The sequence below is a fragment of the Chiloscyllium punctatum genome, chromosome 6, assembly GCF_047496795.1.
Source record: "Chiloscyllium punctatum isolate Juve2018m chromosome 6, sChiPun1.3, whole genome shotgun sequence".
Classification (NCBI taxonomy): Eukaryota; Metazoa; Chordata; class Chondrichthyes; order Orectolobiformes; family Hemiscylliidae; genus Chiloscyllium; species Chiloscyllium punctatum.
In genome coordinates this window covers 48,856,260-48,879,528 of record NC_092744.1, presented here as the reverse complement: position 1 = coordinate 48,879,528, position 23,269 = coordinate 48,856,260, and the positions used below count along the sequence as shown (strand labels likewise).

The 23,269-nt window shown below is 40.9% G+C and overlaps 1 protein-coding gene across 8 annotated transcripts in view; it reads left to right on the top strand.

Moving 5' to 3' along the window:
- The window catches only part of LOC140478939 (inactive N-acetylated-alpha-linked acidic dipeptidase-like protein 2), a 950,375-nt gene that overhangs the window by 647,611 nt on the left and 279,495 nt on the right, over positions 1-23,269 (top strand). For all 8 annotated transcript variants that reach the window (XM_072572597.1, XM_072572592.1, XM_072572595.1 and 5 more), the window contains one exon: positions 17,629-17,721. In XM_072572597.1, coding sequence (XP_072428698.1) covers positions 17,629-17,721 — 93 coding nt within the window. The remainder of the gene's footprint in view (positions 1-17,628; positions 17,722-23,269) is intronic.

Sequence of the window (23,269 nt, the reverse complement as noted above, 5' to 3'; positions counted from 1 at the left end):
TCTAATTTACTGTCTCTCCTTTTTTGAGTAAAGGCGTTGCAGTTGCTATTTCGCAAAATAAATGAATCTTCAAATCTAGGAAATTTTGGAAAATTAAAATCTATGCATCAACTATTTTCTAGCCACCTGTATTAAGACCTGAGGATAAAGTCTATCAGGATCTGAGGATTTGTCAGCTTGCAACTCCTACAATTTGTTCAGTATCACTTCACTGGAGATTGTCATTTTCTTGGGTTCCTTGCTGTCTTCCATTTCCTGATTTACAGCTATTTCTTGAATATTACTTGTTTGCTCTGTAGTGAATACCAATGCAAAATATTCAGTTCAATTAATTTGGTATGTCCTCATTTTCCCTTTTTCATTTCCTCGATTCACTTCCATTTGGACCATTTGTTCATTTTTATTTTAGTTTTAGTATCCATAGAAAAACAAATCAAAGTAATTTCAATTTCCAGCGAGCTTTCTATCAAACTCTAAGTTTTTCCTCCTTATTAATTTTTAGTCATTTCAGTTCTTCAGCAATGGCAAAGTTTGTGGATATCCTTGAATTTTTAGTCAATGGCTGTTTTTCCAAGTTACTAGTTCACTGAATACTGCCATGGGGGTAGGGAAAAACAAAAAGAGAGTAACTTTCAGATTCTTGCTGTAATTAATTCATATTTCTTTACTATCTTCCTTGCCACTCAAAGCAACTGCTGCTATTTGTCCACTCATGTATCCTTTCATCCCTACAAGTTGACAACTGATGTCAAGTATGTACAATCTATCATACAATCCTTACATAATGTTGGTCTTTAGCTTATTTACATTCAGTCAAAAATGCCCACTGGGCTGAATTTTCCAAGCCCCTGAACAAAGTAGACAATGATGAGTCAGTTGGGAAAATATGGATAAATCAGAAAAGTGAAGCTGTTGATGTCAAGGGGAAGAAAATCCAATTTTCCACCAGCTGTGTTTGCTGATGCCATTGTGCTGACACCACGATTCATTGGGAATATGTGTAGGTGCATTAATGGATGCAGTTGCGTCTGGTAGAAAGGTTGAGGGGGGTACTACGGGATCAGGCTGGGAGAGGAGGGAATGAAGGAGATGAGTGACATATGTCTTTCCCCCAACCCTAGCCAATATTTCTATCGTCCCTCTAGCTCTGCCTGTTATATCTCCCTCCATTTCTTCAGCTCTATCCAGTCTCTCTTCCTTCCCCGGCTGATTCTGACTACCCCCTCCACCTCGCCCTGTCAGATTCAACCCCAACTTGATCCCCTATCTGTTTGCTCACCCCTGTACCATATTTGATGCCCCCTCACCCTCCAGATAAATACCTCTCTCTGGATCCTGGAAGTCTTTTCAACTGCTGAGCACTCCTTTCCTTCTGACACTTGTTCCATGCATGTGCACAGTGCAGACTTGTGTATTATTATGACATGGATGTTGAACCCCTCTGCTAATTAAAACCAGTCACCAGAAAAACTTGCCTCGCCTCGTAATCTACTAAACGTGTGTGAGTGAAAGCGAACTCCTAATTTCCACTATTTAAAGTAAGATGATAATTTATTTTCATAACTCTAACAATGAACACTAAACAAAAACTATTAACATATCCAAGCCCCCTTTATCTAACCCCAACTCTCTAAAAATGTTGTTTCAATAACACAATTATTAAACATTACATTAATGTAATCTCAAGTCCACACAGTCTTCCTTCCGGTCTTTCGAATCTGCATAGAACATAGACCATTACAGCGCAGAAGTGCCCTTTGGCCCTAGATGTTGCGCTGACCCGTGGAACCAATCTGAAGCCCATCTAACCTTACTATTCCATTCTCATCCATATGCCTATCCAATGACCATTTAAAAGCCCTGAAAGTTGGCGAGTACTATTGCAGGCAGTGCATTCCACGCCCCTACTACTCACTGAGTAAGGAAACTACCTCTGACATCTGTCCTATTTCTATCACCCCTCAATTTAAAACTATGTCCCCTCGTTCTAGCCATTGCCATCTGAGGAAAAAGGATCTCACTGTCCAACCTATCTCACCCTCTGATTATCTTTATATGTCTCAATTAAGTTGCCTGTCAACTCTCTTCTCTCTAATGAAAACAGCCTCAAGTCCCTCAGCCTTTCCTCGTAAGACCTTCCTTCCATACCAGGTAACATCCTAGTAAATTGCCTCTGAACCCTTTCAAAGCTTCCACATCCTTCCCATAATGCGGTGACCAGAACTGTACACAATACTCCAAATGTGGCCGCACCAGAGGTTTGTACAGCTGCAGTATGACTTCATGGTTCCGAAACTCAATCCCTCTACCAATAAAAGCTAACACACTGTATGCCTTCTTAACAACCCTATCAACCTGGGTAGCAACTTTCAAGAATCTATGTACCTGGACACAGAGTTCTCTCTGATCATCTACACTACCAAGAATCTTACCATGAGCCCAGTAATCTGCATTCCTGTTACTCCTTCCAAAGTGAATCACCTCACACATTTCTGCATTAAGCTCAATTTTCCACCCAGCTCTGCAGCTTATCTATGTCTCTCTGTAACCTGCAACATCCTTCGTCACTATCCACAACTCTACTGACTTCAGTGTCATCCACAAATTTACCAACCCATCCTTCTATGCCCTCATCCAGGTCATTTATATAAATGACAACAACAGTGGCCCCAAAACAGATCCTTGTGGTACCCCATTAGCAACTGAACTCCAGGATGAATATTTCCCATCAACCACTACCCTCTGCCTTCTTTCAGCTCTGATCCAAACCAATAAATCATCCTCAATCCCATGCCTCTGTATTTTGTGCAATAGCCTACCATAGGGAACCTTATCAAATGCCTTACTGAAATCACCTGTTTGGTCACCTTCTCAAAGAACTCAATAAGGTTTCTGAGGCATGACCTACCCTTCACAAAATCATGTTGACTATCCTTAATCAACTTAATCATCTAGAGAGGAATATAAATCCTATTTCTTATAGCCCTTTCCAACACTTTACTCAGAACCGAAGTAAGGCTCACAGGTCTATAATTTCCAGGGTTGTTTCTACTCACCTTCTTGAACAAGGGAACAACATTTGTTATTCTCCAGGTGAAAGTGAGGACTGCAAATGCTGGAGATCAGAATTAAGATTAGAGTGGTGCTGGAATAGCACAGCAGGTCAGGCAGCATCCAAGGAGCAGGAGAATCGATGATTCGGGCAGGAGCCCTTCATCAGGAACGTTGATTTTCCTGCTCCTTGAATGCTGCCTGACCCGCTATGCTTTTCCAGCGCCACTCTAATCTTGACTTTGTTATCCTTCAGTCTGCTGGCACTACTCCTGTAGACAACGACAACATAAAGATCAAAGCCAATGACTCAGCAATCTCCTCCCTGGCTTCCCAGAGAATTCTAGGATAAATCCCATTCGGCCAGGCGACTTATCTATTTTTACCTTTCCAGAATTGCTAACACCTCCTCCTTATGCACCTCAATCCCATCTAGTCTAGTAGCCTTTATCTCAGTATTCTCTTCGACAACAATGTTTTTTTCTAGTATGAATACTGATGAAAAGTATTCATTTAGAACTTTCCCTATCTCCTCTGACTTCACGCACAACTTCCCACTACTATGCTTGGTTGGCCCTAATCTTACTCTAGTCATTCTTTTCTTTCTAATAAAGCTATAGAAAGTCTTGGGTTTTCCTTGATCCTACCCGCCAATGACTTCTCATATCCTCTCCTGGCTCCTCTTAGCTCTCTCTTTAGGTCTTTCCTGGCTAACTTGTAACTCTCAAGTGCCCTAACTCAGCCATGATATCTCATCCTAATGTAAACTGCCTTCTTCCTCTTGAAGAATGATCCAGCTTTCTTAGAAAACCACGGCTCCCACGCTGCACAACTTCTTCCCTGCCTGACAGGTACAAACTTACCAAAGACCTGCAGTAGCTGGTCCTTGCATAAGCTCCACATTTCAATTGTGTCCATCCCTGCAGTTTCTGACCCCATCCCATGCATCCTAAATCATAATTGCCTTTCCTCCAGCAATAACTCTTATCCTGCGATACATATCTATCCCTTTCCATTACTAAAGTAAACATAACCAAATTGTGGTCACTATCACCAAAGTGCTCACCTACTTCCAAATCTAACACCTGGCTGGGTACATTACCCAGTACCAAATCTAGTGTGGCCTCGCCCCCTTGTTGACCTGTCTACATACTGTGACAGGAAACCCTCCTACACACATTGGACAAAAATTGACCCATCTAAAGTACTTGACCTGTGGTATTCCCTGTCAATATTTGGAAAGTTAAAATGCTCCCATAACAACTACCTTGTCACTCTCACTCCTATCGAGGATCATCTTTGCTATCCTTTCCTCTACATCTCTGGAGCTATTTGGAGGCTTACAGAAAACTCCCAACAGGATAACCTCTCCTTTCCTGTTTCTAATCTCAGCCAAAATTACCTCAGTGAAGGAGTCCTCAAATGTCTTTGCTGCAACTGTAAAACTGTCCTTGACTAACAGTGCCACACCACCCCCACCTCTTTTACTATTTTCTCTGTTCTTACTGAAGCATTTAAATACTGAAACCTGCAATAACCATTACTGTCCATGTCCTACCCATGTCTTTGAAATGGCCACAACATCGAAGTCCCAGGTACCAACCCATGCTGCAAGTTCACCCACCTTATTCCGGATGTCCCTGGCATTGAAGTAGACACACTTCAAACCAACTTCTTGCCTGCAGGTACCTTCTTGCACTCTTGAAATCTTAGTTCTGACTTCACTACTGTCATCCTCCTGTATGCTTGAACTATAATTTTGGTTCCCATCCCACTGCTAAATTAGTTTAAACCCACCTGAAAAGCATTAGCAAATCCTGCCCCCCCAACCCCTCTCCACCCAGGATATTGGTACCCCTCTGGTTCAGGTATAGACGATCCTGTTTGTAGAGGTCCCACCTACCCCAAAATGAGCCCCAATTATCCAGGAATCCAAAACCCTCCCTCCTGCACCATCCCTGTAGCCACATATTCAACTCCACTGTCTCCCTATTCCTCGCTTTGCTAGCACGTGGCACAGACAACAAACCAGAGATAACAACTCTGCTTGTTCTAGCTCTAAGCTTCCACCCTAGCTCCCTGAATTTCTGCTTTAAATCCCTGTCTCTCTTCCTTACTACGTCATTGGTGCCTATGTGGACCACTACTTGGGGCTGCTCTCCCTCCCCCTTAAAGATCCCGAAAACAGAATCAGAGACATCACAGACCCTGGCACCTGGGAGGCAACACACCAACAGTGAGTCTCTCTTGTTCCCACAGAACCTCGTTTCTGTCCTCCTAACAATGGAGTCGCCAATGACTAAAGCTCAGCTCCTCTTTCCCCTTCCCTTCTGAGCAACAGGGACAGACTCTGCACCAAAGACTGTGCCCCATTGCTTACCCCTGGTAAGTCATCCCCCCAACAGTATTCAAAACAGTATACTTGTTGTTGAGGTGAATGGCCACAGGACATCCCTGCACTGCCTCCAGTTCCATTTCCGTCCCCTGATGGTAACCCATCTGCCTTCTTCTTTGACCTGAGGTGTGACTGCTTCCCTGTAACTCCTCTCAATAACCCCTTCTGCCTCCTGAATGATCCGAAGTTCATCCAGTTCCAGTTCCAGTTCCCTCACGTGGTTTTCAAGGAAATGGAGTTGGGCGCACTTCCCGCAGCTGCAGTCAGCAGAGATACTACTGGTGACCCTAATCTCCCACATTCTGCAGGAGTAACATTCAACTGACCTAATCTCAATTCCCCTTATTCTAAATTCCTAATGAGACTACTAAAAAAAAACTTTTACTTCCTTGTGTCCTTCTGATTCTGCTGTCTTCTCCCCAGGTTGTCATCTTATTTTTTTACTGTTTTTACAGGAAAAGGTACCTTTTGATAGATAATGCCTTCTGGGATTTCTTTGAGAGCAAGATCTTTATTCCTTTGGATGGCAGTTGCTCTCCAGTTCAATGGGCAGTTGCTCTGACCAGTTTTCAAAATGTCCTTTATATCCTCTACATCATACCCTCTCATTGGTCTGATGTTGTCAGAGCAATAAATTCCAACTCAACTGGATTTTAGTATCCTGAGCTTTATTTATATTAATTGGTTAAATTTGAATTGTTGTCAAAACAGCAACCAAAACTCAGATATCCATTTAACAGCCAATTGTCACATGTGTCTATTTTGGAACAGCCCATCTCTTTGCTGTTCTGTGTACAGGCAGCGGTGGCTGTACTTTTAAATTCAGAAAATACTTTCTGTCTTAAAGTGATCACACTCTCTTTTGAGTTCATAACAGTATGATGCATTACCACGAAAGGGCTGGAACCATGTGTGTGCACGTTTCCAAACGAGCACATGTGTACAGTTGTTCGTCACGTGCGATATTATCAGGCATTGCTACCCAAAGTTTGAACAGCGAGGTGTGAATTAATGACCATCCACATGCCTTTACATCTCATTATTACTTATTCTCATCTCATTTATATCCAATTCACTTTCTCCCACTCAACAAAGAGAAACTAAATGATGCCAATGTCTGACACGAACATCAAACTGGATTACCTTCCTGCTGCAGGGCTCCATCTCAGCCAACTGTCCACAACAACTTAGGACAGGTTCTACAGCTAGTGACCACTGGCAGCCCACATCCCCATCTACCTAGAGTGGCATCAAGCATGCACCAGCCTCATCACATCAGCCTGGCACATCTCTGATTCACTTATAACAGTTATTCACTTCAGTGCTGCCTTTGGAATGTCTCAGCACCTTGCATTTTCATGTTGCTGTAGGACTGCTTTGGGCATAGGAACAGGCACCCAACTCATGGGTTGGAGCAGTATGCATCTCAAGGCTGTTAGCTTGCTGTCTTTGAACTCACTGGCTCTGTCCATACTTGGACGCTCATTGCATCAGGGACTTGCTTGCCTTTTTGTGTTTTGCTGCGTCTTTCAGAACATCTAGACTCACACTATTTCTGTATTGTCTTGCCTTTTAACATAGACACAAAGCCAAGTGGCTTGTCATGTTTTCCAGCAGTGATCAGTCAAGGGGACAGACGTATTGATTTACAGCAATGTGCTAAATCAATACGCCAGTAGTTTACGTGGCAAACTCACCGAATGCACTTCAAACAAATGGCAATCTCTGTACGTTTGTAAGGTATTGTGTTGTTGGTATCTTTACTAACTCACTCACCAGCTCACTATATTAATCAATGCCCATTCTCAGTGATTCATTCCCCTTTACTAACCCATTGTTTACTGTAATGCGATCTCATTCTTTCATAAAACCATATTTTTGTAGCGTTTTTTACTATTACAAGATAAACTAAATTAAAACACCCCTTCCAACTCATTACTGCTTTTTCACACCTTCAATCCTTATCAGCCCTTGCTACAAGCAGTATTTAGGCCTATTTCTACATCAAAAGTTACCTCTGAACAAGTGTCAATATAGTAATGTATTCAAAACAATATCCTCCCGATACCACGTCAAAAACCAACCCGAAACTATGGAAAGATTATTGTATTAATCGGTCCTTACCAACCGTCTGTCAGGACTTGAATAGGTTACAGAATATTAAACAGTTTCCCCAACTAGTAAATACATTAGACAGGTTAAAAATCACAACACCAGGTTAAATCACCAGGTGATTTTTAACTTTGTTACACCCCAGTCCAACACCAGCATCTCCAAATCATGACGTTAGAGAGGGCCGCTGTCCCCTTTACTGTCAAAGCAGCACTTCGGTGAAATTGCATGAATAAATGAAACTCACACTGGTAAATAGTAAACTAATCTCATGACCCAGCTGCAGTAATCCGTTTAATATCCCTTATTCTTTTATTAAGTACATGTGTAATTTCTAATTTATTTCGTATCGGTCTCGTACTTTTACTAACATTTACGAACGTAAAAGACAAAAGGGCCAAACGCAGGCAGGTGGGATAAGTTTGGCATGGACGAGTTGGACCGAAGGGTCTGTTTCCGTGCTGTATGACTCTATCGGTCTGCGACTAAAACCTCTTAATTTTGCAAGCAGACCGTACAGACACTCTTAATCCTATCAGAAGTAATAGCCACCATTTAACAAATGTTTAAGCCATCTCCTGTTTCCCCAGGACAGAAGTCACCCAAACCTTTGTGTACAATACATAAAACAATGTAACACCACAGTGATAGAATCTTAATATATGTAAGAATTGTGGATAAGGAAGCTACTGTAAGAACTGCATTTCAGGATTCTATCACTGCCTCAAACCTGTACTACTGCAGTTGCTGAATAAAGAGGCTATTTTCACCACTCACCAATTTTGGTCGTTGTGTGTACATGATCCCACAACATCTAAGGGGAATAGTCCTCATGCAAGTCAAAGAGGATTGTTGTCAGTCAGAGGGTACTGGCACAATCAGTCAAGGGCATCGTCCGCGATCAGTCCATGAGCTTGTGGTCAAGACCAGGGATTTGGTATCATTACAGTCATGGGAGCCATCATGATATGCTGACAACTGGGGACAGAGTAGCACTTGTTTAGTCAGGGCTCTGACATGGTGTTGCAGTAACAAGGGGGAGTCTATATGGCTTGATTCTTGTAGCTGCAGTTACCATGACAATCAATAAAATAGCACCATCCTCATTACATGTCCTCCCACAGCGTTAAACAGTATGAATGACAGACCGAAGACATTCCTTGCCTGACTCCCTTCACAAACTAGAATGTCCGTCCCTACCTCTAATGACTCCTGAAGCTGTTGTATAAGCCACACAAGATATTTGGACATACTGAAGTCTTTTGTGAAAACTAGGGTGAGGTGGGGGAAGGGGAAATGAGGAAGCTGTTGAAGTCCACATTGATGCCCTGGGGTTGAAGTGTTCTGAGGCGGAAGATGAGGCGTTCTTCCTCCAGGCGTCTGGTGGTAAGGGAGCAGCGGTGAAGGAGGCCCAGGACCTCCATGTCCTCGGCAGAGTGGGAGGGGGAATTGAAATGTTGGGCCACAGGGCGGTGTGGTTGATTGGTGCCTCATCTTCTGCCTCGGAACACTTCAACCCCAGGGCATCAATGTGGACTTCAACAGTTTCCTCATTTCCCCTTCCCCCACCTCACCCTAGTTCTAAACTTCCAGCTCAGTAACTGTCCCCATTACTTGTCCGGACTTGTCCTACCTGCCTATCTTCTTTTCCACCTATCCACTCCACCCTCTCCTCCTTGACCTATCACCTTCATCTCCTCCCCCACTCACCCATTGTACTCTATGCTACTTTCTCCCCACCCCCACCCTCCTATAGCTTATCTCTCCACGCTTCAGGCTCACTGCCTTTATTCCTGATGAAGGGCTTTTGCCCGAAACGTCGATTTCGAAGCTACTTGGATGCTGCCTGAACTGCTGTGCTCTTCCAGCACCACTAATCCAACATCCTAGTAAATCTGCTCTGCACCCTTTCCAAAGCTTCCACGTCCTTCTTATAATGCGGTGACCAGAACTGTACACAATACTCCACAGCTCTGTGTGGCTGCTCTCTTGGACAATGTGACTATCTCAGACGTACTTCACTCACAAGACCATTTATTTATTGCCTATAAGAGCGTAGGAACAAGAGCAGACCATTCAGCTCATTGAGTCTGCTTCACCATTTATGATGATGACAGCTGGTTGAACATTTTACTGCCTTATATACATACTATACAGATAATCATTGGGAATTAGAAATTTATCAAGCTCTACTTTGTTTTATTTTCCACCCTGCTCCTATTTAAATTTTTCTCCTCTCACCTTAAAATTATGCCCTCTAGTTTTGAATTTCTCTGCCTTAGAGAAAAGATCATAGCTATTCACCTTATCAGTGACCCTCATGATTTCATAAATCTTGATAAGGTCACCTCCGCAACCTCCTACACTACAGTGAAGAGCATCCCAGCCTATCCTTATAACTCAAAGTCTCCAGTCCCAGTAACATCCTTGTAAATCTTTTTTGCACCCTCTCCAATTTAATAATATCCTTCATAAAGCAGGGTGACCAGAACTGTCCAAAAGTGGCCTCACCATCATCCTGGTGAAAGTGAGGACTGCAGATGCTGGAAATTAGAGTCAAGATTTAGAGTGGTGCTGGAAGTGCACAGCAGGTCAGGCAGCATCTGAGTAACAGGAAAACATGATTCCCAAAACATTGATTTTCCTGTTCCTCAGATGCTGCCTGACCTGCTGTGCATTTCCAGCACCACTCTAATCTTATCACCAACATCCTATGCAATCGCAACATGATGTCTCAACTCCCATAACTCAATGGCCTGAGCAATGAAGGCAAACATGACAAACAGCCCTGTCTACTTGTGATGCAACTTTCAAAGAACTATATGCCTGAACCCCCTAGGTCTCTCTGTTCAACATAAGGGTGTAGGGGCATTCTAAAGAGGGAAATAAGGAGGGAAAAAGGGAGATATGAGAAGATAGCCTTGGCAGATACGGTTAAGGATAGTCCAAAGACATTCTACAAGTACTTTAAGAGCAAAAGAGCAAGTAGGGAGGGAATATTGTTCCTAAAAGATCAATGAACTTATCTATGTGTGGAACCATAGGAGATGGGAGAGATGCTAAACAAATAGTTTTAACTGTGGAGAAAGCTAAGGAATTCACTGTTTTTGAAAACAGTCCACATTATAGAAGACGAGGTGCTGGAGGTCTTAAAAAGTATAAAGGTAGATAAATCTCCCGAACCTGATCAAGTGTGTCCCACAACATTCTAGGGCCCCTAGCAGAGACATTTCTATTAACAGCAGCCGCGGGTGAAGTGCTGGAAGACTTGGAGGGTGGCTAGCGTACCTTTATTTGAGAAAGGACAAAGCTTGAAACTAGAAACCGTTGAGTCTAACATCAATTGTGGGAAAGTTGTTGAAGTGAATTCTGAGTGATAGGATTTACGTGTCCTTTGGAAAGGCAACGATTGATTAGGGATAGTCAACATGGCCTCGTGTGTGGGAAATCTTGTCTCACAAACTGGACCACCTCAGTCACATCCCTCCCCTTCCTGGGCCTCTCCACCTCCATCAGCAGTGACTAACTCAACATCAACATCTTCTGCAAACCCACCAACTCACACAGCTACCTGGACTACACCTCCTCCCACCCTGGCTCCTGTAAAAACACTATCCCTTATTCCCAATTCCTCCGCCACATCTGCTCCAAGGAGGACCAGTTCCACCACAGAACACACCAGATGGCCTCTTTCTTTAAAGACTGCAGTTTCCCCTCCCACGTGGTTGAAGTTGCCCTCCAGCGCATCTCATCCACTTCTCACGCCTCCGCCCTCAAACCCCACCCCTCCAACCGCAACAAGGACAGAACCACCCTGGTTCTCACCTTTCACCTCACCAACCTCCATATACATTGCGTCATCCTCCGTCATTTCTGCAACCTACAAACGGACCCCACCACCAGAGATATATTTCCTTCCCCACCCCTAAGCGCTTTCTGTAAAGACCATTCCATCTATGACTCTCTCGTCAGGTCTACACCCCCCCACCAACCAACCCTTCCCTTCTGGCACCTTCTCCTGCTACTGCAGGAATCGCAAAACATGTGCCCACACCTCCCCACCACACCTCCATCCAAGGCTCCACATTGGGGAGACAGAACACCTACTTGCAGACTACTTCGATAACATCTCCAGGATACCCGCACCAACCCACCCCACCACCCTGCGGCCGAACACTTCAACTCCCCCTCCCAAGTACATGCAGGTCCTGGGCCTCCTCCATTGCCACATCTTTACACCTGATACCTGGAGGAACACGTCATCTTTCGCCTTAGGACCCACCAACCATACAGTATCAATGTGGATTTCACCAGTTTTCTCATTTCCCCAACCCCAACCTTATCCCAGTTCCAACCTTCCAACTCGGCACCGCCCTCATGACCTGTCCTACCTGTCCATCTTCCTTTCCACATATCTGCTCCACCCTCCTCTCTGACCTATCATCCTTATCCCCACCTCCATCTATCTATCGCAATCTCAGCTACCTTCCCCTCAGCCCTAACCCACACCTCTCCCATTTATCTCTCCACCCGTCTCGGCGCTCAGCCTCATTCCTGATGAAGGGCTTTTGCCTCAAATGTCGATTCTCCTGCTCATTGGATGCTGCCTGACCTGTCATGCTTTTCCAGCACTAAACTATTGACTCCTTTAGCAAATAATCAATGCTTGATATTTCATGTTTCACGACAGCCAGTTTAAAGAATAAAAAAATTCTGTAAAACTTATAAGCAATTTTACAAATGATTTTGGAAGTTTAACAGCAACATTTCATTGGCCTTTCCACTTGGATTGTTATTTCCTCAAAACATTCAAGGGCTACTCACTGAGGATCTTACTCATGTTATTCCTTGTTGACTACAGTTTACCAAGTCAATATTTTTACAAATGATTCGCAAACTTACTCCTGAGAATTGACTTAATTATTTAGTAAAGTATGGAAGTAAGACTAATAGGTTGACTTTGTTTTTTTTCAGATGTGAACATCATATTATCTTGTAAACTCCCTACTGATAGATCCCCAATGGCCTCATAATGATTATCGGTGCCTTATAAGGCTCCCTTGTGACTCTTTGCACTCTAGGATAAATATCATGTACCTTTCAAAATGTTTTAGTTCTGAGCTCTCGAAATTGATATTAAAGTCTTTTGTTTAGTCTTGGCTACCCCTGAAAATGCATGCTGTTTGTCATTGTTTGATAGAAATTCTTATTCAGAATATTTATGATCTTTTATTCCTTATCAGTTACAAACTAATTGCTGTTTCTATTGTTTGTATTTCATCTCTACCTTCTTATAATTGTTCAACTGAGAAAACATTATGCTGCTCTATTACTGCAAAATACCTGACTTGGTTGTAACTTATTTTGTTCTCTCTGTGCACCTTTAATTACCCTTTAAAGTATTCTTTGCATGACTATATTTTATATGTTCGTATATTTTTAAGTTTTTTTTTATTAACTACAAATAATAGGTGTCTAATTGTTACAGAGTGATTGAAAGATCTACTGTCATTTTTGTGTATTTAAAATTAGAAATTGAGTTAATTGTTCATGAATGCATTTATACATAGTTCACGTAGAGCCTGGAGTAGATCACTCAGCTCCTTGAGTCTGTCCCAACATTCCATTGGACAATGGTTGATCTGTACTTCTCCCCAATTTATTCATCTTTGATCAATATTCCTCAATACCCTTACCTACTCATAAATACAACAATCTGAATATGTATATCTTCTACAAATTCAACCATCATAAACTTGTGGAGAAGACATAGGCTTGTCCATGTTTTAAGACTATATCTGATCTTTTTTCCCCAATAGTAGAAACCCTTTTTTCCACCATGTTGAATTACTTTCATTTTAAATACTTATTAATGAAATCATCCTTCAATTTGCGGCATGAGGGAATACAAGCCTTGCTTCTTCAATCTATTTATAATTTAAGCCTTTAAGCCCCGGTAGAGATTTGATGAATCTGATGTGAATCCTCCAAAGCCATGTTATGAACATGCACAGGGTGTGGTTCCCCAATTTTGTTATGGTTCCAGATGGGCTACTTGCAACCATCTCCTCCTTAGTTTATGAGGGGCGAACTAGCTCCTCTTGGTTACCAACCCAAACTCTTCATTGGTCACAACAAGGTATTTTGAAAATAAATCCTTCTCTTGTAGATGCCTTTCTCCAGACCCAAATGAACTTATGTTTTGAAAAGAGCCAAAATAACCAGGCTTTCTTGAATTAATGAAAAAAGAGTTTATAAATTACTAACAACAAGAAATAACAGTAATGTAGCACACAAGCACGTAGATTAGAAATAAGAAGTGAGTCTAAAAAGATTTTTTTGAGGAATAGGGAGCAGAGTCAGAATTGTTCATGAACAGCAGATAGTTGAACGTTGCAGCCATTTGTGGTGCATGTTTCTGGTAATATTGGTGTTGGTAGGTGACTGAAATTTGGCTTTCTAGCTTGATTGAAACACTTTTGTCCTGATTCCTTTTAGCAATAGTTTAACTGACAGCACTTAGAGTAAAATACTTTGATATTTTCTTTTCCTGCAGTGCATAGATGTTTACATGGATGTTTTCAAAGCAGTGGCCCTCACAACATTTTGGTCGATAATCCATACAGAGAAGGGAGGAAGTTCGCTTTTAACCCCTCTCCTTATGTATTCTTATAAGGTGAGGATGAAAATTTGTGTCCCACCCAGACTGCTTTTATAAGCAGTCTGAAATGCTCCCAGGCAATTGTAAATTCAGTTTGTGAATCAAGTTCTCCCTTCTTTGACACTTGGTCAAGTGTGACATTCCAGACTGACTCTCTCCAGGCAGCCACTGAATTTATGCCTGCACTCAACTTTGACTGTATGTCATCATTTTTATTCAAAGACTTAAGGTTTGATTTGTCCTTTGGTGAGCCAAGATCTGTGGTCATTGCAATCAGTACATCCTTGCATTTAACATGTTTAATGTATTTTGGAAAGCAACTTTCTGAATCTTTTAAGCAAAGCAAAATAGCCTTATTCAGTAGCTGTTAATTTTGAAATGATACCCTTTTCACTTTGTTATCTGATATCAGAGTCCAGTTGATATTTCAGATGGAATTCGTTTTTTATTGATTGAATTGGGACAGATCTTAAACAGCCAGTAGTAATTGAACAGAACTAGCAGTTCACACTTGGAAATTGACTTACTGCAGCTTTCTGCTCTGAAACTTGCTATTACCAGAAAGCCATTTTGATGTTCACTCACTATACGGCTACAGGGTATGTAGGAGACGTGTGAGCAGAAAAAAACAATTATGTTTTTTGTTAAGCAATCAGCTGGTGGATTGCTACTGAACAGCAAAAGGTCTGAACCTGGAACTTTCAGTTATATGTGTTTAATTCATTGCTGGTGACAAACATTTCTGTCAATTTGGACTTCTATAACAGTAAGCCCACAGGCCCACACTGTTACCCCTTCTGCATAGCCAGGACAATTATTTGTTTGCAAAAAACAAGTTAATAAGCAAAAAAGTTATTTCTTTTTTCATTTAAATGCAATTCAAAAAAAGTGTTCCCACGTTAATTGTTTATATTAACTTTTAATAACAGCAGAAGCTTTGTTCCCATGACAATGTGAGTCGGGGTGGAAGAGCTGTTATATTGTTCAGGCCAGCTGTAAGCTGTCAATCAGTGAATACTACTTCTGATTGAAATGCTACTTGATTGACAGTGCCTTAAAGTACAGATATGAGACAGCAATTAAATGAACTGATTGCTACTGTCTGAAAATGTTAAAAGCCAGCTATTTTATACATTGGAGCTGCAGTGCATCCTGAAAGCATCACTTTACATGAACAGCATTTTAACTATTCACCCACAAAATCTTTCTGGGAAATACAGAACAGGGTCTTTCTTTTAAAAAAAGCTTATTATGACATCCACATCTCTGGAACTTCAAAAGTCAAACTACTTATTTGAACTCAGTGGTTGCAAGACAACTTTATTATAGAAAGCATGGAAACTTAGAGTGCAGAAGGAGCTCTCCAGCCCAAGTCCACTTTGCAGCTCTTGGTCCAAAACATTTCAAGGGATGGCACTTCAGTGCATATCCAAGTACTTTCCAAATGTTCGGAAATGTTCTGCCTCTATCACTTTTTCAGGCAGCAGGCTCCAGACTTGCACCACCCTCTGAATGAAAGAATTGCTGATCAAATCTATTCAAAATTTCCCAACTTTTACCCTAAATCTATGACTCCTAGTTATGGAGCCCTTAACCTAGGGGAATAACACTTCCCTAGCCAGTCTATCGAGATCCCTCAGTTTTATCAACTTCAAATGGTCCCCCCTTGATTTCCTCTGTTCCAAAGTAAATATTCTTAGCACATCCAATCTTTCTGCATAACTAAAATTATCTAGTCCAAGTAACATCCTTGCAAATCTTTTCTGTTCCTTTTCTATTGCAATCACATATTTTCTGTATTTTGGGAGCCGGAACTATTTGTCATATTCCATCTGTGGTCGAGCTAGTAATTTTTATGCCATTATTATCCTGGTAGAATCTGATAATAACAAAAAGAGATGAGTATGCTAAATGACCAACAGAAGTAAATCATTGCCTGAGATTTCAATTTTAAAATACTTTTGCTGCAATAACGTGCCAAAGTTCAGATGTTAATAGGCCAATTAAAAAAGGTAAATTTCCTATTCACTAACAGACCCAAAACCTGTCATTTTGATGCAATGTAATGCTTTTGCTGATATGCATTACCACAGGAACAGTGCCACAGTTATTCCCAGCTTTCTCCGGGGAGCTTCACCTCCCCCTGTTATGCCAGGTCAAAACTTGGTGTCCTTAGACAGTTATCCTGTTCCTAGATACAGTTATCACCTGGCAGGTGATCATCTGTTCCTTAAGTTTCTGAATTCCCCATCTGTTTTGTTCCTTTCATTTTGAACAAAAACTGAATTCTCAAGGACATTATCTTTGGTCATTAAACCAAAAGCAGTTCCCCTCTGCTCTCCCACAATAGTGGTGTCACTAGCTCCATGTCTCAAAGAGTAGGTGTTCTTTCTTTTCAGGATACTGTGACAAGGTGTTAAAACTGCCACCCAACTTCATTAGGTTTGTGTTTTTAATTTCTCTCCCTATGGCAATTGGATCGCACGTGCATGAGTCTGAGCTGAGGTGTTTATCTAATTCTTTTTTTAACTTCAAGTTAAGATACATTAAAAATATAACCATCTTGTAAATTTGAGTGCACATGACAACAGTTCTGTCACAACATTCCAGCTGTTATATTCTGTGTATTGGTTAATAATAACTAGTATTCTTGAATGCCTTATGTACCTGTTGCAGCCACTTCAAGACTCTGTGAACATACCCTCTATTTCTCTATACTTTTCAGCATCCAACTATTTCTTGTGTATTCTCTCACCTTGCCTGCTTTTTCCATATGAATGATCTCTCATGTTCCAGGTTGAACTCCATTTGCCATGATTGACCAGCTTAACTAGTCCATTGATACCTTTCTGGAGTCTATAGTTTTCTTCTTCAACCAAGCAGCAATTTTTGTATCATCTGCAAACTTCATGCCCCCCTCTCAATCTTGAATCCTACCACTATTGTTGTTCCAGTCTTGTTCTTCCCCCACAGTGCACCCGAGCCACCAATGGTGCCACAGACTTGGCTGTACCTGCACATCGTAGAGGAATGTCACTCTCTGAATAATGGGAAGGTGATGTTTTGAACAAAGCAAACATGAACCATCTTCATTACAAAAGCAGAAAAAAACTTCATTAAAATAGAAGAACAAAATGTAACTGAAACTTAATTTCAAATGACAAGGTCCTACTCCATGCCTCTCTTCACAGAAGGGCTAACAGGTGTGCTGTTGCGGTGGTCTGATTCAGACGTTTTAGCAAGTCTACAATTTTCATGATTTAACTTGTGTTAATTTGTGATGGAAAACTGGTCACAAAATCAGGATATGGATTAACAAAATGCCAAAGTTTGTTGAGAATTTCTGACAATGTGTACTTAACCTTTTCTTACGATCTATTACTATGTCTCTGTTTTATCTTGAATACAGTCAGTAAAACCATCAAGCTGGAGGTGGCAACAGTCTCAGAATATAGAACAATCCAGAATGTAATTGGCTACGTGAAAGGATCCATCAACCCAGGTGACTTAATATTATAGGCCAACTTGCATGAATTTTTAATACAACATGTACAGTAATTCTGCAGGTCTGTCAGAAATTGAACTTATATTCAGTAATGTTATTTTATTTACTAGCTTCAGAGTGTACTTTCTCTTCTAATTGTGCTTTGCATGTCGTTTCCAATTCAGTAACAGATCACATGTCTTGATTGAGAGGAAATACAGAAAATTTATATTAAAAGATCAGATATGCACAATGGATCTTTTTGGATGTGTGACAGTAATTGGTGCTGTACTTTGTACTATACAGCATCCCTGTTCACATGAAATAATTTCTTTGCAACTACAAAATGATTTTTTTTAACTGTCTTTCATTTTTGCTGCAGCAGGATTCCGAGTGCAGCACTTAGACCAAATATGATTAACCGAGAGGAAAGTGTACCACAAGTGAGCTTTTGAGAAATTGTGTGTTCTACCATGACCATTAAATTAAAATTGAATCTGTCAAGCAGTTGAAGTGCTTTGTCCACTCCAATTTTTTTTTTTCATGAATAACCAGCTCTTTAAGAAAGTTGCATGTATATTACTTCATTACCTTTGGAACTGGTGCCCTTTCTCCTCTTGTTTCAGTGAGCAAGCGGTCAATCTATGAAACAAGCTCCCCAAGGAGATAGGGCAAGCAGTTAGTATTGATTCATTTAAATGCAAATAAGGTAGATTTCGTTCAGAAAATAACATTTTAGGCTGCAGTACACAAGCAATTTCAGCCATGACAGGTGATAAGTGCAGCATGTTTGAAAGGAGCATGGAGTTTTGGACTATGGTTCCCAAAGCTTTCTACCACTTGGGTTTTCAGCACATTAGTCTACAACAGAGCCAGATGTAATTGATAGTTGATATGATTAGTTGACAACTCCATTATTATTAGGTGAGCACTGAGTTGATAAAAGACAAATTAGTTGGACTTCCATCATTATTTATCTGGTAGTTCCTATAAATAAATGCTGTTGTTGCCGATATTTCCTGATTATTTTTCTTTAAACGTATCCATTATTGGCATGTGAACATCACTAGCATGGTCAGCATGTATGACACATCTCTAATTTCTCAAGAAGGTGCTGGTAAGTTTTCCTCTTGAAACACAGAACCTCACTTGATACACGCTCAGAGTACTACTAAAAAGGATTTTGACCCTTTGGCAGGGAATGGATGCTGATGTAGTTGCAAGTCAGTACAATGTGTGGCTTGGAAGAAACATTTGCAGCTCGTCACATTTCCAGCATCAGTTGCCCTTGATGTTGAAGGTGGTAGAAATTGCACATTTGGACAGTAATAAGAACGTTGGCAAGAAGGTTGCATTGTTATGGACTATGATGACTTTCTCCAGTGTTCTTGCAGCTGAACTCATCCAGGGATGAGTCCATCACACTCCTGATTTATACCTTGTAGATCACACTTATACCTTGTAGATGGGCTGTGAGAAGTCAGAAGGTGATTTACTCACCTCATAATTCCTGGTCTTTGATACACTTATGTACTGAGTACATTTATATGGCTCTTCCATTTCATTTTCTTTGTAGTGGTAATCTCCCAGGAAGTTGGTTGTGTGGGATTCAGTGTTAATAATGTTGTTGAATGTCAAGGGGAGAGAGTTTGATTCTTTTATTGGCGATGATCATTGCCTCACATTTGTGTGGCATGAATGTAAAATATTCTCTCTATTTTTCCCTTCGTTGCTTTGATACGGAATATTACTAACTTACAAGTCTTCAATTTAACACAACATGTAATTGAAATCAAAGATAGCATCAAATCTTGTTTACAAAGTATTGGAGATACATTGAACCATGTTCAGTGGCATGTGCTGTGCAAGTGCAGAAGATGCAACACTTATCCTTTTATCTCCAGTCTTTTCTCATCAAGGTTCCAAACACTCCTTCAAGTGAAATGGAGAAACTGTCAAGCAATATAAATTAAGTTTCACCTAAGTAGAACCAAAGTGCAATTTTAAGTGAATTTAAAATACATTTAAACAACCTGAATCTGGAAATCAGGGTTAAACAAAAATGATGTGATCGGGTAACAGGCAGGAAAGATTAAATGACAAAATATTTCATGGTACAAGGCCAGAGGGAATATTAATGAGACAAAAGACAAACAAAAGATATGTTTCGAGGAGGTATGAATGGCATGATAGCAGCAATCTGAATGTAAAGTGAAGGAAATAAAAGGAAGATGGGAGACCAAAACAAACAACAAGAAAAACCTGGTGAAATTAAAATGATAAATGACTGGAATCTCAGGGTCACATTTACATACTGAACTGAAATGTTCCATAAAGTGGTCACCCAGTCTATGTTTGGTCATTCTAGAGTGGAGGATATTGAAATATAAGCTGCAAACACTATAGATTAGATTGACAAAATTGCAGCTTCACTTATTTTGCTTGATGCCTTCGACAATAGAAATGTGAAAAGACAGATGTTGCATCCCCTGTGCTTGCATCCTAAGATGCCAGAGGAAAGGGAAAGCATGTTGGAAATGATTGAGGAATGGATTTGGTCATGTAAGGAATAATCCCCTTGGGAATGATGCAAGTTAAGTTTAGGAAAATATGTGCTTGATTGCATCATGCAGTAGGTGACAGATGTCAGAGATTTATTAATTGATTAAAATGACTTGTGGGTTTGGAAGTGAGAAAAGAATGTTGAATGTTGTGCATGTTGCATCAGTACCTGAGAAGTTATGAACACTGTGTAATAATCACTGAGAATTCCACCTCTGGCTTTGTATTGGAAGGTCATTGAGGCTGCAGTTAAAGATGATTGGGTCAAGGGCATACCATTAGGAATTCCTATTGTTATGTCGTAGACCTGAGATGATTTACCTCCAACAGACACAGCCATTTTCCTTTATGACTTCTACTGATGAGCCTTCGTGCTTTGACTCTCGCTGACGTCAATCTTACTGGTTCTCCTCGATGCTGCAGTTTGTCAAATGCTCTTCTGATGTCAAGGATAGTCACTCTCACTTATTCTCTGGGATTCAGCTCTTTGATTTATGGTTTGACCAAAGCTGTACAACCAGTGAGTAAATCGTAGCAGTGCAAGTCCATCTCAGAAACACTTTGCAATGGGTTAGGAGTAGAGAAATGGGGCAGATTGAATTTGTTGTGTTTTTTTGTGGACAGGTTGGGCTGAATTTTTCCAACCCTCTGGAAACAGGCTAAAGGGCAAGGGAAATCGGGATGAGGAAAAGGGAGAAAGGTGGAGTATAATATGGGGCGGTTGAGCAAGAGTGGAATACCTGTAGTCTTACCCCAACATACCACCTTCCCAATAGTAGGGAAGATGGTGCAGCCTTCCCACTCCACGGCCATTTGAACAAAAAAAGTGGCTAATAATTAACAAATTAATGGACTATACACACTGTCACTGACATTTTACCAATGGGGGTAAGATCCTCATCCCTTGGGGAAACCACAAAGTCAATCCTGAACTGGACCAGCCAGATAAATACTGTGGCTACAAGAACAGATCAAGGGCTGGAAATTCTGTCTCTCCAATGCCTGCTCACCATCTACAAGACAGGCATGTGATCGAATACATTCCACTTTCTTGGGAAGAATACTACTCCAAAAAAAAAATGAAGAATTCATCACCATCAAGGACAAAGCATTTGCTTCATTGGCACCACATCCATCATGCATGGCAGCACTGTGTATCATCTGTTGGACACAATACAGTAAATCCATCCTGGCTTTTTAGGTAATATCCCCCAAACTGCAACCTCTAACATTGAGAAGGACAAGGGCAGCAGCTGCAACATACCCTGCAAGCCACACACCATCCAGACATAGGACTGTTCCTTCACTGTCCCTGGATCAAAATCCTGGAACTCCCTTCCTAGCAACATTATGGCTATGCCTATACCCTAAAGCACACTGCATCAGTTCAGGAAGGCACTTCATCATCACCTTCTCCACTGCAATTCGGAATGGCTGTAGATGATGGCCCAGCCAGTGATGCTCACATTTCATAAATAAATAACAATAGGAAAATGTAAAAGATTCTGAGGGAGCTTGATGGAGTAGATGAAATGTCTTTACTAAAAGGATTGTAAATCTTTGAAACCCTGCACCCCAAAGGGTTGTAGAGTTTTCATTATTGAATAAATTTAAGGATAATGTGACAGATATTTGGTGTCTCAGAGAATTTAGGGAGATGGTGAGTGGGTAGAAACTGGAGTTGAGGTCCAAGGCCAGCCATAATAAATGGTGGAACAAGCTCACTGGGCCACATGGTCTACTCCTGCTCCTATTTCTTGTAGTCTTCTGACTAGATGTGACACTGGGCCCCACAAAGCCTGAATTGGGACCAGCATCAATGTCCTGTTACCAGGACCATGCGCACTGCAGCAATTTTCCATATTGTTGGGTATGTGTCAGCTTTGTAGCTTGACTGGAGCAGCTTAGCTTGAGGCATGACTAACCCTGGAGCACAATCTCAGTACAATAACTGGAATGTTTTCAGGGCCCATAGCCCTTTCTGTAACTAGTGCCTTCAGTAATTTCTTAATATTATGCAGTCAATCAATTGGCTGAAAACTGGCATATATGACAGCAAGGGCCTCTGGAGAAGATGGATCCTCTATTTTGCTGTTTTGGTCAAGGATGGCTGCAAATGCATCCTTGTCTTTTATACTAGGTTCTCCATCATAAAGGATGGTGACGTTTATGGAGCTTTGCTCATCCTATCAGTTGTTTAATTTCCTGATATCATTCAGAACTGGATGGGCAGGGCTACAAACTTTGATTTATTCCATCTGTTGCAGGATCACTGTCCATAACAAACTGCGCTAATCTGCAATAACCTCTATTATGGATGATTATTTTGTTGTTATGAGCCTAAGAATAGATTTTATTTTATAGCAAGGAAGGCCTGTTAGAGATATCAGAATATATCCAAGCGTTTTCCAGCCAATGTAGTATTTTTGAGTTTTAGCCATTTTGTAAAATAAGAAACACAGTTGATTTCACCACGACAAACTCCCACAGACTACAATATGACAATAACTAAGTACTCCTTTTATTGGTGTTAGTTGGAAAATAAATATTAGCCAAGATCCTGAGATAATCTTCCTTGTTTTTTCTTAAAAGTAGTGCCATGAAGCTAATTTTAGGATGGAGTCTTCCTAGATTTTATGCTCAATCTCTTAATCCATGACTTTAAGATTCAGTGCTGCTATTGAGATGACACTGGCCCTGATGGTGGAGTTAAATTTGGCTGACAGTCCTACCAGCTGCTGGTCTTTTGTATGTTCATTGCAATGATTGTTATCTTCAAGGGCAATGAAGTACAGATGTAATTATTTCTATTGAATTGTCTGAGTTAGGAACATGAATAAAAACCTGGGTTGCTTTAATATTAAAAAAAAATTATATTTCTGCTCAGAAGAAATCTTAAATCTTCTATTCCCTCCTGTTATGTCGCAAGGAGAAATGCATTACAGAAAGGTTTCAGTTATTTCTTTAAATTGACATTTGAGCAAGATGTTCTACCTCTTAATTT